Raw genomic sequence first — 16,652 nt, forward strand, 5'->3', positions numbered from 1 at the left:
TGAATAAATAAACTAGAGACGTTCACCTTGAGCTTCACCCTTCCACCTGCTGTCTTTGGGAACCTTCGATGACCAGGACCCTTCCTCTCAGAGCAATAATGCTCACGACAACAGCAAGTCATCCTCTCCCGCGTATGTCACCTGTGAGTGCGGTGTGGAGAAAGCCACGTGGTAGAGAGTGGGTGTACCACCTCCCTGTCACCCTCACCTCAACACCGTCTCCTTGGAGACATCCAGGGTCAGTGCTTCCCAAGATATAATGGAGTTGCTTTCACAACTCCAATTGATTCACATTTTGAATCGATTGCCTCCAGTCCAAAAAAAAAAGTCACGGTGATTTTGTCAAAACGTCCAGTTGAGCTGAAGCCAGAAGAGTTGTGCTGCGGATGGGCTGTTGTTCCCTGCAAGTGTCATCCTGAGAAAAGCACGGTAACCCGGGGCTGGGGGCCCGGGAGTGATGAGGGTGATGAATTGCCTTTCCCTAGGTGGGCTAGGAAAAGAGGGGTGACACGTGATGAAGTCAGAGCCGTAGAGAGGCTGCGGGTGAGAAGACAGCAGAATAGGGGGACCCAAGAGGAGCTGATCATATGGGAGGGCTCAGCGTGGGAGAACAGGGTAAGAGACAGTATATGATACCAAGCTCTTTCACCCTCTCAGTGGCCAAAATTCGGGAAACATGGGATGAGTTTATAGCACAGGTGGTTGGGAGAATATAAACTTTGTCCTGAAGCTGAGGGATTAGACCTGGGTTCAGATGTGCAGGAGAGCCAAGGAGAACGCAGCCTGGTTTTGTGGGTCCCCCGGTTTCCTCTCTAAGTGTATCTGCTATCTATCGCCACAATAATGCTGCACGACAAACAACCACAGAACTACAGTGGCATACCGCAAGATGTGCTGATAGCTTCCATGCCTCGAGTGGTCAGCTTGGCATTTCTGCTGATCCTGTCCGGGCTTGACTAGGCGGTTCTTCTGGTCTCAGTGGGACTTGTTCACATGTGTAAGGTGGCTCACTTATCGTAGCCTTGGCTGGGATGGGGAGGTGACTTGGGTCTGCTCTGCCCTCCTGCTGGGACCCGTGAGCTAGCCTGACATGCCCTTCACTCGGTGATGGAGGAGGATGAGAGCACCGGAACTGAGGTCTAAGGCGTTTTACAGCCTAGGATTGGAACTGCCTCATGTCACCTTTGCCACATTGTGTTAGTCAAAGTCCGTACATTCAAGAGATGAAGAAATAGACTCTATCTCCATTGTGAGAGCAACTGCAAAGTCACCTGGCACAGAGCATGGATTCAGGGAGGGTGGAAAATTAGGGCCATTAGCGCAACCAATCCACCACCGCAAGTCCTGTGCTGTTGAGGAAATGGTGCAACAGGGATGAGGCGGCCCCTGACAGGAGTTCATCCGTGGGATCCCTGGGGCTGCACGGAGGCCTGGGAGGTTGCAGTCACGGGCCCAGCGGGGGGAGCAGCGTCTGCCTCTTCCAGCCCTGCCTGCTGTGCCCCTGCTGTCCCCCCTTCCTCCACCTGCTGCCTGGTACCTGGCAGCCGTGTTGTCGTTCTGAGGAGGAGGGCCTGGCAGGGGGAGGGATCTGCGCCATGGCTTCTGGGCAGCGGCTCTGTGGAGGGGCATGTCGGAGAAGGCTGGCTGGGCTCTTGGCTGGAGGAAGAGGTTTGAGGAGGAGCCAGGGAGCTCGAAGGTTAACGCCATCCCTGTCCCGCCCAGGAAGGATATTACGAAGCCTGGGTTACTGAAAAGCTTTTGTCCCACAATCAGCATCTGAGGAAATTCTCCAGAACTTCCCATGTGTTCTAAGCAAGGACGGCTGGGGTGGTGTCAAGAAGGGGAATGTTCTTGCTTTTCCTACAAAAACTGACTCGCGCACCGGCACGTGCTTCCTCTAAGCTCGCCTGGGGGTTCTTTCTCAGAAAGGTCTGCGGGGTCAACTTTGTCCCCATGCTGCCCCAGGGCCCGAGGAGCGGCAGCTTGTGACCCTGCGACTCAGGCACCTCTGAGCAGCTGCCGGTCTCCCGCCCTCTTCTTTGCCTTCCATTTCTGGGCCCCAGGCCTGTCCAGCCCCCAGGCCCCTCCAACACAAACGGGCCCTCTGCTTTCCACATGCCCACAGCCCAGGCTTCAGAGTAACCGGTGCTTCCCTTCCGGTTTCCTCGCCTCCCTCCCTCCCTCCACCGCCCACCTCTTCTCCTCTCCCCCTGGCAAGGAGCTGTCTCCTCCCCCGAGTGGGAGGAGGGATCTCGGAAATGTGCCCGGAGCTGGCAGGCCCAGTGCTTTCCACTTGGAGGAAGTGCTGCATTTTTCACCTTTCACCCAGAAAAATAGGATTCTCAGCAAGCTTGTTTTTAGCACAGAGAGCTCCCAAAGGAAAGAGAAGAGCGAGAAGGAGGGGCTCGCAGCCCCTCTCAGAGCTCTGATAGCCAGCCCCCTGCCTCCAAGGCTGCTCTCCCCGGGGAGGGAAGCACCAAGGGGCAGCCTGCGGAGGCCTGGCTGAGGGCGAGAATAAAGGCAGAGAATTCCAGCTCCACATGGAAAGACGATTCATCCTTGAGGAGAGGGGCTTGGACAGAGCATTTACTGCTTGCTTCCCAGTCCCTTCCTGGTCTCTTCTAGGAACCCTCAGTCGCTGCCCTTGCAGGTGGAGGGGCGGTAAGGTGTGTGCTCTGAGATAGCCAGTCCCTTAGCTGAGAAGGGTGTGTGCTTAGCTGGTCAAAGGCAGGAAAGAAGAGCTCTAGGGCTACCATCCAGAAGGAGCCCAGAGGGACGAGGGCTGCCAGCACGGAGTCCAAGATCAGAATCCAAAGTAAGGGATTTGTGCTGCTTTCAGCCCGGTCTGCATAATTACTTGCCAAGATGGAAAAGGGGGGTCATTCAACTGCATCAGCACTGGGTATTATTCTACAGCTCGCACTGAACAGACAAGGGAAATATCAGTGGCCCTGCCTCAGCCTGGGGGAGGCCGTGGAGTATGAGGTATGCAAGCATTTAAGCTGGTGCGTCCTGGTGGAAGTGACAGGCTGTCATTAGGAAGTTCCAGTTTACAGGTGGCTATATTCAGGCAGCTAAGTGACTAATCCAGTTCAACAGCATGGTCTGGCTGCTGAGACAGGCCCTGTGAGTAATTGCACTTCAACCTCATGTTCAAAGAATGTTCACATATTTGATCTCAGCAACAGCCCTCCTTTGATGACAGCCAGAGCACATGGGCAAGGCCAGTTTGACTCACAAAGACAAAAGCCGGCCAGAAAGACCAAGTGACTTGCTCCTGGTTCTACCACAGGACACAACCACGGTGCTTCACTGTGGAACTTTTCTACCCCTTACCCAACCTTCAGTCAGATGCAGCGGCCCGTGGACCCGAGGCTTGTTTAGGGGCATTCTGGGGCTCCCTCCGGTTAGCTGTCATTGGCAGGAGAGTCTTGTGGGTGAGGGGGATTTGGGCAGAGGCCAGTCCCCTAGTGTCTGCCTGCTGGGCTCTCATCACAGCTCCAAGTCTGCTTTCTTCCAAAGCTCTCCCGTCGCAAGGACTCCGGGTTGAACAAATCTGAAAGCAGAGACCAGAGCCACTCCATCGGAGAGGGATTCAGGGCCCCCGACGGGCAATGAGGTCTGGGCTTGAAGTCTTTTCCTTCTCGCCTCTGGCTTCTCCTCCACAAATAACCTCCAGCACTCAGGGGAGTTGCTGCAAGCTATTTCCAAGCAGTGGTGTGCTCCCCTGGGCCCCTGCCCGGCCCTGGCCAAGCTGAGAACAGCAAGAGCAGGGCAGGCAACAGAAAAAAACTCCCTGCCTCTCCTCCTCCTCCTGCCCTTGCTAAGACGTCTTTATCCTAGAAAGTGCACGGCTCCCAGGAGCACTCGCCTTTTCCTGGAAAGACGTGCGAGAAACTATGTGTCTCAGCGCTTGGGCTGCGTTTGCTGCCTTTCTCATTGTCTCTCTTTGTCTCTCTGACTTGCTCAAGATCCAAAAGGTTTACCAAGGCACAGAGATCTTTGAACACGTGGTAAAGCCTCCCCCCATGTCCCAGCTGCCCACCTTCAAGCAAGGGCCCCGCCTGGGGCTCTGGCCGCCTCAGACAGCCTGGTGCTAAGGGGCTGCACCTCCAACTTGGCTAAAAGGGGACTTGGATGGGAATATCTGTGAGAAGGAAGGCCAGGGAAGCGCAAGGAATCTGCTCATCTGCGCTCATTTAGAAACAAAAGCAACGGGCACCACGCCAGAGGATTAGCTATGGAAAGCCCTGTTAGGAAACTGGCTGAAGGAAAGTAGAGGCAGAGTAAAGGGACCCTCAGACAAGAGGACTGTGGAGGAGAGAGGGTCGGGGTGCAAGGCCTGCTTCATGGTGACTCTCAGCCCTGGCGGCAGGCATGCCTTGCTCTCACAGACCTTAGGGTTCACGTGGCAACTGTGGGCAGGTGGATATGAAACGGGGGGCACTGTCCAGTAGAGTAGAAAATGTGCCCAATAGTTGTCCAGGCCACATATTCGCCCCAGAAATAGAATAAGCTGTGTGATCTCCTGGTCCAGCACCTCAGAGGATTTGCCCAGGGTTGGGGGTGGGGGGATCTGACTCACAGTCACGTGACTACCTCTGGCCTGGAAGCCTGAAGTCTTCGGGGTTTGTTCGGAGGCTTTGGGGTTGTTAGGATGGGGTGGGGATGCGAAATGATTTCCTGGATCCTCACAAGCACTGCTGGAGCGGCCCCTCGTGGGTACTCACTGTATGCAAACCAACCTGGACGAGGCACCGGGGAGAACATAAAGGCCAGTGAAGTCTCTGTTCCTCAAACCAGGATCGGCCAGGCCTGTGGGGTCCTTGGAGACTCGGGCCCTCTTCCAAGGCCACTGGGCACCTGCTTCCTCAAAGCCAGCAGGAGACCGTCTTTCTGAGAGGCCCGGTCTCTCTTGTAAGAGCTCTCCTGATGAGGTTAGGCCCGCCCTGTGCAGCCTCCCTTTTCGTTAACACAGGGTCGACTGATGAGTAACCTGATTGTGGGAGTGCCTTCCCGTCATAGGCCGGGCCACACTCCAGGGGGCGGGATTGTACCAGGTGTGTAGAGCCGGGCCCAGGAGTCCCAGGGACCATCTGAGAATCTGCCTCCGCCAACCCTCTTCACCTCTGACCCCAGTCTCTCCCACCTCCAGACCGTACTTCACCAGAGACCTGCTTTGTTTCCTTCAAGTGCACTTTACGTCATGTGCTGTCCCATCCGAAGAATGTGCCACAGTCTGTTAGTTCCCCAAACCATGAGCCAAACCAAGACTCCCAGGATAAGAGAACTTCTATTCCCAGAGAGCATGGCAGTCTTTTAAAATTTCTCCTTATATCAATAAATATTGCAAAATCCTGTTTCCCCTGGGTCCTGGAACTGTCACCAATGACTAGGGGCCCAGCTTGGAATTCAGTGGATGAGCCCTGAGCAGCCCCTGCTCCAAGCTCCTGCTGGCCGCCCCATCATCTTAGAGGAAACGGCATGTAAGCAGTAGAACTCTGCATTAGGTCATAATCTTCACTAGTCACTCAGTGGTGAAAACCACATATGACAGCATAGGAAAGCTGGTTTGGGAGTTCTTGAGCATCACAGGCCAGTGGCACCTAGTGTGAATTCAAGTGTGGCTTCTTAATGCTGAAAAAAATCAGTGCCAAACAGCTTCATCTGAGTTTTAAAGTCATCCATTATTTAATGAAAAGTGTGAACAGTACAAATGTCCAGAATGCTGAATTTAAAGAATTCATCTATACTTTGGAATCTTATATATCCATGAAAGAATAATGCCATAAAATATCCTATTGATATTCAAAGATTTTCAAAATATTATATAAAAGAATCAAGTTCCAAAATAGAATATACAATATAATTTTATATATATGCATACAGGTACAAACATATGAAAATACGTGTAAATATATATATACATACACATTCACATAGAAAAATGTCTGAAAGGACAAAAAGTAAAACGTTAAAAATAGCTAATGCTGCATGAGAAGGTTGAGGGATTTTTTTTTTCTTTTTCCTTTTATATCTCTTCTCTAGCTTTTCTTCAGTGAGTCTATAGTGCTGATTTATTGTTCTGTCCACTCAGAATATCACCTCCCTTCTTTTGGGGGACTGGTCCTCTTCCAACTCTAACTATGTGGTACTTGTGGAAGTGGCCCTTGAATAGAACTTCTGTTGGGCCACACGACTGGACCAGCGATGGACACGTGACACAGGCCAGGCCAACCAGAGTCCTCCCTGGCAGCCGGGAGGAAGGGCGCCCTCTTCTCTCTGAATGTAAGGCTGTAGACTTGGAGGAGCCTGAAACCACGGGTCCAGCTCTTTGGGGACGTCTGGCCTGAGAGTTTCGGGTGTAGAGAAGAGGTATGTGTCAGTTCTGGGTGGAGTAGGAGACTATAGCCCAGTGCAGCCTGCAGCAAGTACCAGGGCACCTGCCCACCAAGTAAATGCCTGGGAGATGGGGCAAGGATTGTCTCCTAGAGAAGCAGATATGCGATTGTGGAAAGACAGATGGGGGCAGGAACGAATCGCTTGGTGATGCAAATTGTCACTTGGAAGGATGGAGAGAACCCGACAGAGAGGCTGAAATACATTTTAAAGCGGGAGGAGGTGGGGAATGGGCAGTGGGTGGGAGAAGGGCCCTAACCTGTGGTCACTTCCGATACAGCCCATTTATCCCCTATCTGCTCCTGTCAAAGAGATAACAGGATGAGGGCAAATCTGCTTTGAGGAGAACAAAGGGTAGCTGCATGCAACAAATACTGGAGCATCTCACCGTGAACAGCAGGATCTTCTCCCAGATGACCTGGGAAGACTCCTTCCTCTTCCGAGGCATGCCAGCTCCACGAGGACTGCCCTGTCTTTCCATCCTTGGAGACTCTTCCACAGGCGTATCACCTCCCTGTAAGACAACATTTCTAATATCTAGGGAAACATATTAAACTGCTTTTTCTTTCAAGGCGCAATTATTCAAAGAATATTCATCAAGCACTTGTGATGCGGCGGACACTACGCTAAGCTCTGTGGATGCAGCCGTTCAACTCGTGCTATCAAACGAAGCCGCTCGGACCGCGGAGAGGTGGGCGTGCTGGGAAGGCAGACGACGGGGCGCCCAGGAGCCTGGAAAGACTTACTCTGAGCAGCACCGCTTAAACGGAGACCGGAAGAAGTTACCCAAGTGAAGAAAGGTGAAGGCTACAGCATCGGGTCCCGTGGGAAGAGATCCCGTGCTTTAATTAGCAGGCCTCCTGCTGACTAACTCCCCTCTGGGTACCTGAGAGATGTCACTAACCTAAGGTGCATCTAAGCCAGTTTTAAGGCATTTACATCTTTAAGGTGCGGGTCAGAAAGTCCGAGGTGCTCCGGAGGTTTCTCAAGGGATAGAGGAGCGCGTAACAACCCGACATCTGTTCTGTCGGGAGCGTTGTGTCCGCCACCCGCCATCCCCGCAACTGCGCAAAGGTAGGTTATCAAGACCCACAGCTGAGGTGAGAGGTGGAGGAATTTCTCCGGGGTCGCCCAGGTAGTCAGTGGTGGTGAAACTGGCCGGGAGCCAGGGCTGCGCAGCTCACACGAGGCAGCCGCTGCCCGGGGCGTGACACCTGCAGAAGCCACAGAAGAGGAAAGGAGCCACAAAAGGTGACTGAGAAAGTCAGACTCCAGGTACATCTCTGAAGAGGGTGTGTCGTCTGCACTGGTCCTTGGGCAGTTTGGGGCCAGGAAGGGCCACGTGTTGTTAATGCTCTGCTTCCTCAAGGCTTCCCGCCTCTCCATCAACTCGAGGAAAATGTGGGTGGGGTGTGTGTGCAAGGCCTCTAGTGCCAGGAAGAGAACCAGACCCACCCTGCTTCTGAAGGCTGAGTCCAGAGTGAAGACCCAGCTCTGCGGCCGAGATCAAGTTGGCTGGGGACAGGAGGGGGAAAAGGTTTCAATGTCAGCTGAGACTTGATATTCTTTCTCATCTTGCAAACGTGTAGGGATGGATAATTATGAGCTCCATGCACAGCAGTTGTACTCATTTTAACATGATTCCCACTTAACAGTTTCTATCAAAATCATCCTTAAAAGCTTTTCTTGTTTCTTTAATCTGAAAGTAATTACTCTGGGATAAAAATCATCTCGGGTTTAATCCCAAATCAGTTTAAGACATCTCTTGTTACTTCAACTTCATTGGTTCTTGCAGACTGAATAAGTACTTTTAATTCAATTCTATTATTAGTCACTCCGGGGGAAGGGTAATGGATCAAATTTATAGGCCACTGAAAACCTATTCTTACACAGGCCTTTTGTAATGAACTTGTTTGTACGCTAACATTTTAGTGTAATGTTGAATACCATACATGAAAAACATTACTCATACACCTCTATTTTGCTTTCCCCTAATAACTACATCATTCCTCTCCTTTTGATCCTTTCAAACTTCCTGGGGTTGATGGTGCTATACATTTTGGCTCAAGAACTCACCATCTGGGAAACTAGATATGCACTGAGGTCTCCGTAAAGGACAGACCACATGTATGAGCTCTTAAATAGTACTTAAATACTAACATGTGTTTCACAGTTAATTTAAAATTGGTGTCTACAGTTTCTTCATAATACATCAGTTGTTTCTGTGGGTGAGCGTAGGCTACAGAAGACTGAAGACTTAACTTCCCCCCTTATGAAATTCTATTTAAGATCACTTCATCCTTTAAAATTACTGAGGTTTTGCTGAATCAATGACTATATTTCCAAATTCAAAAAGTTGATAATAAAATTTTGATATATTTCTAGAATTTCAAGAAATGTTTAGGTTATCCTCAGAGGAAAAAAATTAAAAACCATACTTTAAGGACCAGTATTTATTTAGTATGTGTTTTATAATGTTGGCTCCCCACTATCTGATTATTTTATGGTAACCTGTCTGGTAAATAGAATATAGATTTAAGAAAACTTATGGAAGGTTATATCAATGGCATAGAAATATATTAAAATATTAAAAATTTAGTCAGAGCCCTATGTGATTGCTTCATAACCACTATAATTCTTATGAGACAGAAACGAAAGTATTAACAACAAAGCAGGAGCCACTTCTCCTAAGTGCTTAAAATAGGAGGAAAAAAAAAAACCCCAAAATAATGCCCAAATCTGTCAGTGTAAGTTGTAAGAAAATATATTTATTTTTTCCATGACAATACTATGATAAAATTGTTAAATACATGCATGTTTTAAAAACAAACATAAGTAACATCTTTAGAGTTAACGGCCAAGCATACTAGTTTTACATTTAAGGTGTCTTAGTAATAGGTTACTTATATTCTATGTTCTTGCTACTAACCATGTCTCCCAAAAGATATGGAAACTAAATTCTGAAATTATACAATGATATAAAATGTTCAAATTTTTCCTTCTAACAGCAACATAATCTCCAAATTTTCATAAGGTAGAAAATACTTCAGTTGTTGTCTCTGTAAGTGGAGCTGTTTTATTCCATATTAAACTCAGACTTGTGTGAATCAGACTGAATATCACACAAATATACTGCAATCTATAGTTTGCTTCCTGCATATGTATATTCAAATGTTTCCTGATATGATTAAGCACGATTTTAGGTACAGAGCATCACAACTGATCATTCAGATTAAAAAAAAAAAAGCCTGTAGTGGTAACATTTCAAGAAATGAAAAATGAAACAGTTCTGGATTTGCAGTTTCTCCCTATCTTTCAGCTACATTTGCACACACCTGACCAAACAAAAATTAGTAAACAGTTACTAGTATTTATAAAAAACTGAAAATATTTAACATATAACATCCCCTTTAAAAAAACACGCATTCTACAAACAACCTTATAAAAGACAAAAACATATCTGTTCACAGTATGTGTATTTTGTAAACAGTAATTCACGATAATGCAATTTTGAAAGTAAAAAATGGTAACTTCCTAGCATCATAAGGACCTCTGACTTGTGGCCAGCTAATGAAAGAGAAAGGTAGGCACCACACCCCTACTAGGAAAACTGAGTGTTGTAACATGACTTTACCTTTGGACATACCTTAAGGTGGCACCACCCCAAACTGAGGATGTCTCTCTATCCAGGCCAATCGTTTTCAAGCAATTCTGAATTGAAATGTAAGAAAACGCCTTGCTCCTTTTGGAGAAAACAAATCCCAATCCCAGGGTATCATGTAATACCTACCCTTCCACAACAGTGAATGGAATAGGGTTTCTGTTTGTGTGTTGTATTCATAACGTATTCACATTTTTCTGAAACATTATGTTGGAAGGAAAAAATGAAATTGAAGGATATATCATAAATAATAGGAAAAAGTACTGAAAAGCAAACAGGGGACAGAGTATTTGAAAAAAAAAATTTATGAAAATCATTATTCAGTACTGTTTTCTACGATCAACTACAAAAATACTAATGTTAAGGTTAAACCTAACAGTTAACTTGTCCATGTTTTTTAATTAAAATTGCATTACCACCTAGAAATCTTCCGATCTTTTATAATATACCACCGGAATGCTGAGGAAAAATAGTAAGTTCAGAAATTGAAAGTTACCCATTTAAAATGGAGTAATTCTTAAGGGAAGTACATTTTAAACGTATAAGGAAATTCAATACATTTAAGTGATCCATTCAATCAGGTATACAAAATATTTTTGGCTTAAGTGCAGCATAAGGTCTATATTATTAGTTTTTTTGTTTGTTTTAAAGTTCTGATTGGCTACTGCAAAGGCAATCTTAGAAGATATATGTAAATGTAATAAAAACCAATTCTTTATCGATTAAACATTCATTTTTTTCCCCCATTCACATCTCTCAGTTTTTAGGGTATTCAGTTATAGCAACCAAAAAGTAATATAAGTTATTACTGTTTTGTATTTGGTTAGTATTTAAGAGCTTTTGAATTTATTGTTTCTACGTTTCTTCAACTAGGCACCTGCACATAGGAAAAAGAATTCAGAGGGTTTCCCTCTTAAAAACATCACTTTTCATTTTCATAAAAATGTTGCACAGTTAGAATTTGTCTTGCACAGGTAAATTCTCTTGATAACATGGACACGTATAATCCAAAATATTAACATTCTTAATAGAGGAACAAATGCTACCCATGGTTAAAATTAATAGAATCCTGTCATAACTCAGTATCATAATTATAAGAGTTTGGATATATTCAAATCACATTCCCTGAAATTTTACCATATACAATAAAGCCTGACATTTCAATGAACAGAATGTTGTTCTTTAATCCATTATCAGCATTAAAAATAGTTCCTTTGTATTATAATTAGCATGAATATGATCATGTAATAGTTAAGACAAAAGTACTAACTGAAAAGGAATAAAAATCTCACCACCCTATTGAAATAAGAGGTTTAAATATTAATAGCCCTGGTATATAATCCATGGAGGTATAAATAGACCAAATTCAAAACAAGCCATTAACAATGATATTCTAAGGTCATGTCTAAAAGCTGCATTTCCAGTAAGTTTAGTCACAACTTATTTTCTTTTGTGAAAGATTTTCTCCTGGATATAAAAAATAAAGATGGGCATGCTACCATGAAACGTTGTTTCAGCAGGAAATACCAGTTTAAAATAATGCTTTGAAGAAAGAGTTTATCAGGAGAATGAGTGCTTATCCTAGTCAGTTAAGCTCACACATCAATGTGCTGTTGATTTACTAGAAACACTTGGTTGGTACAAACATGTCCCACGTTGTGTACCCATCAAATAAAAAGATACTGTGAACACTTAAAATTAGGTTGGAATAAGATATCTAGTGATGCTTCTGCATGAGTCTTTCTCAAGTTTTCACTCAAACTGTGGAGTCACTTCTAGAGTAGATTTGAATCTTCAAGCCAATGGTCTCAGACCTACACAAGCTAGATCTTGACACATACCACCTTTCAGGAAAACTCTGTTGAATCTGCACATTCTGGGATGGAACTCAGTCAATAAAAAATTGACTGAACTTCCACTGATTAGCTAATGATCCTACATTTGACTTCTGAGATGCCTGATTTTATACTTTCAAAATAAGGATAAAAAGGCATTTTATAAAAGATATACAAATTTTAACATGGTTCAAAACAGAAAACAGTAAAAATTAAATAGAAAAAAAAAGTTTTATCTGGTTATGTGCCTGAGCAGTAGAAAAATTTGACATAACATTTTCTGCATATTGACAGGTTAGGGAGTACTTTCATTTCAAGCTATCATAAAATTGATTCCAAATTCCTTTTGGAAGAAAGTGTTCCCTAGTCTCCACTAAACTACATCTAATTATTCAAATACAGAAAGGCCTGTAATGTTCTTTAAATATGGACGGTATGAAGACAATTAAGAAATTACAGGACTAATTTCCAACAAGAATCCAAGTTGCATGAAGGTTGAAGAATGTGACTTTTACCACAGTTTCCGAGAGCGCAAGAGGAGTAGATGTTCTAAATGCAATCCTTCAGATCCGTGAACCATGAAAGCAATGCTGGTATGGAAAATGAGGCTGAAACTTTTCCGTGAATGGCTGCCTCTGTGTCTAAGCTGCAGGAACAAAGCACCTCTATCACCTAAGCACATGAACACCCAACTCAACTATCCAGATACTCGGGCCATCATGTCAAATCCAGGCTTCTACAGGTTCAGCACACTGAAGACTTCAATTGTATACGGATGCTAATCCATGCAATACATAATTTACAAGGTCTGTCTAATGTCAAAAGCCTAGCTAAGGCTTCCAAGAATACTTTTATGTTCAATATTGTTTATTTAAGATGGCCACTCACAAGAGAAATGCAGTCAAAATGACCACCAGAATCTCCATTCCTCACAAGGGAAGCTTGATCTGAAACTGGCTGATAAGTTAACTGGCTTGTAGGAGATGTGAAAATGTATCCTTTACACAGCACTAATCAAGACATAATGGGATATACTTCTGCTTCAGACATTTAGAATTTTCTAACCAATGATTGGGCTCTAGTTGGAAACTTTAGCAGGAAAGAGGGGTTTCCCAATTATTCTCTCAGTCAGGAAGCGCTGGAGGGAACGCATCTAGCCTCCCCGTCTAAGCAGCCTTTGGTTAGCCCTCCCCCAGAAAGAGGAGCTAATGTGACTGGACAGAGAAAGGCCCTATTAGACCACCTGTCACCCGTGTGCATGGTCCTGGCACTGACAAACAGTGCATGTTTACCAGGGTCTCCAGTGCCACAAGCAACCAGAGATATGTGACAGAGCGTGTTTTCTCTCTCCCCAGCTCCCTCCCCTCGCCCTGTCCCCATGTGCCCAGGTGGGGCAGGGGTTGGGAAGTAATCCCTTCCCATCTGCAGAGCAGGTCTGGCCATCCTCAATTCAACGGGAAAAGATAAGGAAACTGTTTTGACCTCAGACCTAAACCACACTCTTCTAAGCATATCACAGGTTCTAAGGAGCCTGCCCAGACTAACAGAGTGATACTCTGCTTCTCATTGACCCAGTGATCCGGCGTATGGCTCTCCAGAGGCAGGGGAGAGGTGAGCTGCACTCTGAATCTTCTTCATGCAGAAAAAGCTGTGCAGTCTTGGATGGAGTGATAGGACTCAAGAGCCCCGGTGATATTCACCATTAGCCAAACAAATGAGTCATAATGTAGGTTAGATAGGGCTCTGGATACAGATGGTCACAGTTGAAACACATATGCATTAATGGCGGAGATCAAACAATCTCTTCTGGCCTTTTCCCGTTACCTCAGGTTAGTGGAGTTTAGATCAGTAAACTTCTACCTTGGCCAACACTTATCCTAAAGAGAGGAGGTACACGACTGGTGAGTTTTGATGGGGAAAAGGCATGAGTTGGGGGCAAGAGGGGTGTGGTAACGACAAGCTTCTGCAGGGAGAGAGGGCAGGCCCAGGTCTGAGTGTCTGGGGTGGAAGCAAAGGGAAGGAGCCCAACAGGAGAAATGAGAAGACAGAGCAAACTGTTTACAGGTGGCTCTGGTTTGATATAATTTTCATTGTTGAAAATTTCTGTGAGCTATTATGTAGTTTTACTACACTATTTGTATACATAATTAATTGTATTTCATTCCACATGTTCATATATCAAGAAGCTCAGGAATTTAACTGAATCCTAGCAATTAAAATCAGGATTCATAAACAGAGTACCTAAACAGACTTTCTCCCTTGTCACACATATTGTGGCTTTTTTCCACAACATGGTTTTTACAACGATACATTATGGGCTAGAAAAAAAATAACTGATCCATTATGTGCAAACACATTACAGAACCTCAGATGATAAAAAAAAAAAAAAGGCATATCTTGACTTCTTTAGATCTTCCAAATTTTCAAGTACTTTGGCCTTAACTCAAAATACATAGACAACCTGAGGGCAGGGAAAATATACACTTTTTAGATTTTCAGTTTGCTTTTCCAAGAACCACATTCATTCTAGACATCACTTATGAAAACCAGCGGTGGGCAGAGGATGCTGCGAGGACACAACTCTGGACGACGCCCAGAGCAACTGCTGCACCTTTAATACGGGTATGCCCACGGGTATGCCCACGGGTTCAAAGCCGTCTTATGATATTCCACATAAAACAGCCCTTGAGTAACTGTCCCTGTAAGACGCATTATCTTTTTAGTTTTACATGTGAAAATCTGAGGACTGAATCAGATAGTCTGGACTGATGACCCTTTAAGAGGGAGGAACTGCTAAGATGCACAATGAGGAGGAACACCTGCTAGAAGGTGTCAGAGATCGTCACTGCCTGGGCAACCGGGGCTTAAAGCATGGTCTTCTCAGGAGGGACTGAGGCCAATCCGAACTATACAGACGGCTAATGCCGCCAGATATTGCTTAGTAGTCGTCTCAAATAGTAAGTCACTGGAATTACATGCTTATGAGGAATACTGAATTTGCTCATATATTTATAAAGCTGACACTGTCACCAAAAAACAAAACAATGAATTTTTTTTTTAAACTTAAGGTCTATAGTCCTAGAAATTTAGTTTTAAATATTAGGGCAACCTAATAAGGGAAGCTAGCATAAAAGCTAAAAAATAATGGAACGGTGTGAAAAATCTTCCAAAGCAAGAAAACATGATTCTGATTTGAGCTGGTCAGTGTCACGCTCGTTTTCCAAGTTTGTACCCCTGAGAAAACTGTTTGATAACCATTATACAGTAGGCACAGAAATCAACATACTTTATCAAACAAAACACTAAATAGGTGTTGCTGTTGATACATTAAAAATTATATTAATTTTCTTAAATGCTGTGGATAGAGAATAATGTTAAAAGTTTTAAAATCTGTGCTTGTTTTTCATCTAGAATGGAGCAAATGTCAGGCAAATAAACATCATCTGTTACTCTGACATTTTTCTCCCTTGCCTGCAAATCTGCTTACAATTCCATAAGGTATATGCATGAGAAAACCTGATGAACAACAGAACAGAACACAGTTGCTGTGGGATTTGTTTTGCACGTATGAACCAGGCAGTATCCGTTATTGAAATGCTTCCTAAAGGTAAAGCAATATTAGAATTCTTTGGCTCGAATCACAAATAGCTCCAAATTGTGAGTTGTGTGGATTGAATTTCTGAGTTATTGTACTTTGGCTTTGAGACCACATTAAAAGCACATTAACACTTTCAGTGTAACTTGCATGAGTAAGTCCACCTCACTAGCAACACTTCACAGGATCCCTCCAAGGTGCCCAGTGCTGACCCGGCAACAGGAGCTTATTGAGATGGTAGACTGAAGTGACAGGGAGACACTGTTAATCGTTTGGTTTGTTCTGAAAAAAGTTTGTGAAGGACCAGCCTCCTCCATTAGATTTAGGAGAATCTTCATCTTTAGGAGGAATCAAAAATTGTCGGGAGTTAATGGAGCACGGACTTCCAAAAGAGACAATTTCACTGTTGCTGTCTGTGGACCTAGGTGAGTCTGGAGATACTAAGTTCCAAGTATTTACATTTGCCTGAGGTCTGTAACCTGCAGTTTTGTCTAAATCATCATCTGCAGCCAGATCTTCTACAGTAGAAGTAACGAGGAGGTGCATTTGTGGCTTATAGCCTGTCCCCACTACAGGGTCGTTTTCGGGTTCTTCCTCTGGTTTTGCCTGAGGCTGGTACATGGACTGAATGTCAATGTAAATGACTTGTGAGGCCCCTCCGGCTTCATCCGCTCCTGGGTTCACTATCTCTTCCTCAATGACCGGTGGACAATATGATACAACCACATGGTTTTCCAGTTGCGCATCAGTGCTATCTTCTGGACGCTCAGCTACTGGAGAAATTATTTCTGTATCTTCTATTTTAGGAACTGTTGATCGAGTTTCCAGAACCTCGACATTATTTGGGGTACAAGGATTCATTTCCAATGTTTTAAGAGCACTGTTTCCCTAGAAATAAGTTTTAAAACAGGGATTAGGATGCCACAGAAAGCCGCTGCAATGCCTCTCCTACAAAAAGAAGCATTATTTTATAGTGTTTTTCACAGCTGCTTATAAAAATGTGTCTCTACTATTCTGTAGTGCATACTAGAGCAAAGCTACTTTCTTTTCTACATATCAGTATTTTCCTTGGTCTTAATAGTAGTGAAAAAAAGACCATGTACAAACAATTCAAAATGAATAATTTTAGAAGTTCAGCAGATGTTCAAGCACTGCTATTTTC

At 44.6% G+C, this 16,652-nt stretch overlaps 1 protein-coding gene across 3 annotated transcripts in view; it reads right to left on the bottom strand.

The window, feature by feature from the left end:
- Positions 1-5,915: 5,915 nt before the first annotated feature.
- The window catches only part of LIFR (LIF receptor subunit alpha), a 94,729-nt gene continuing 83,992 nt past the window's right edge, over positions 5,916-16,652 (bottom strand). Inside the window, exons 19-20 of one of the 3 annotated variants that reach the window (XM_057541163.1) lie at positions 6,788-6,913; positions 5,916-6,349 (exon numbers count right to left, since the gene is read on the bottom strand). In XM_057541163.1, coding sequence (XP_057397146.1) covers positions 6,145-6,349; positions 6,788-6,913 — 331 coding nt within the window. In that variant the 3' untranslated portion in view covers positions 5,916-6,144. Of the gene's footprint in view, positions 6,350-6,787; positions 6,914-11,781; positions 16,379-16,652 lie in introns of those variants that run through there. The other 2 variants (XM_057541162.1, XM_057541164.1) reach the window with 2 other exon arrangements.

This window comes from Balaenoptera acutorostrata, chromosome 2, assembly GCF_949987535.1.
Source record: "Balaenoptera acutorostrata chromosome 2, mBalAcu1.1, whole genome shotgun sequence".
Taxonomy (NCBI): Eukaryota; Metazoa; Chordata; class Mammalia; order Artiodactyla; family Balaenopteridae; genus Balaenoptera; species Balaenoptera acutorostrata.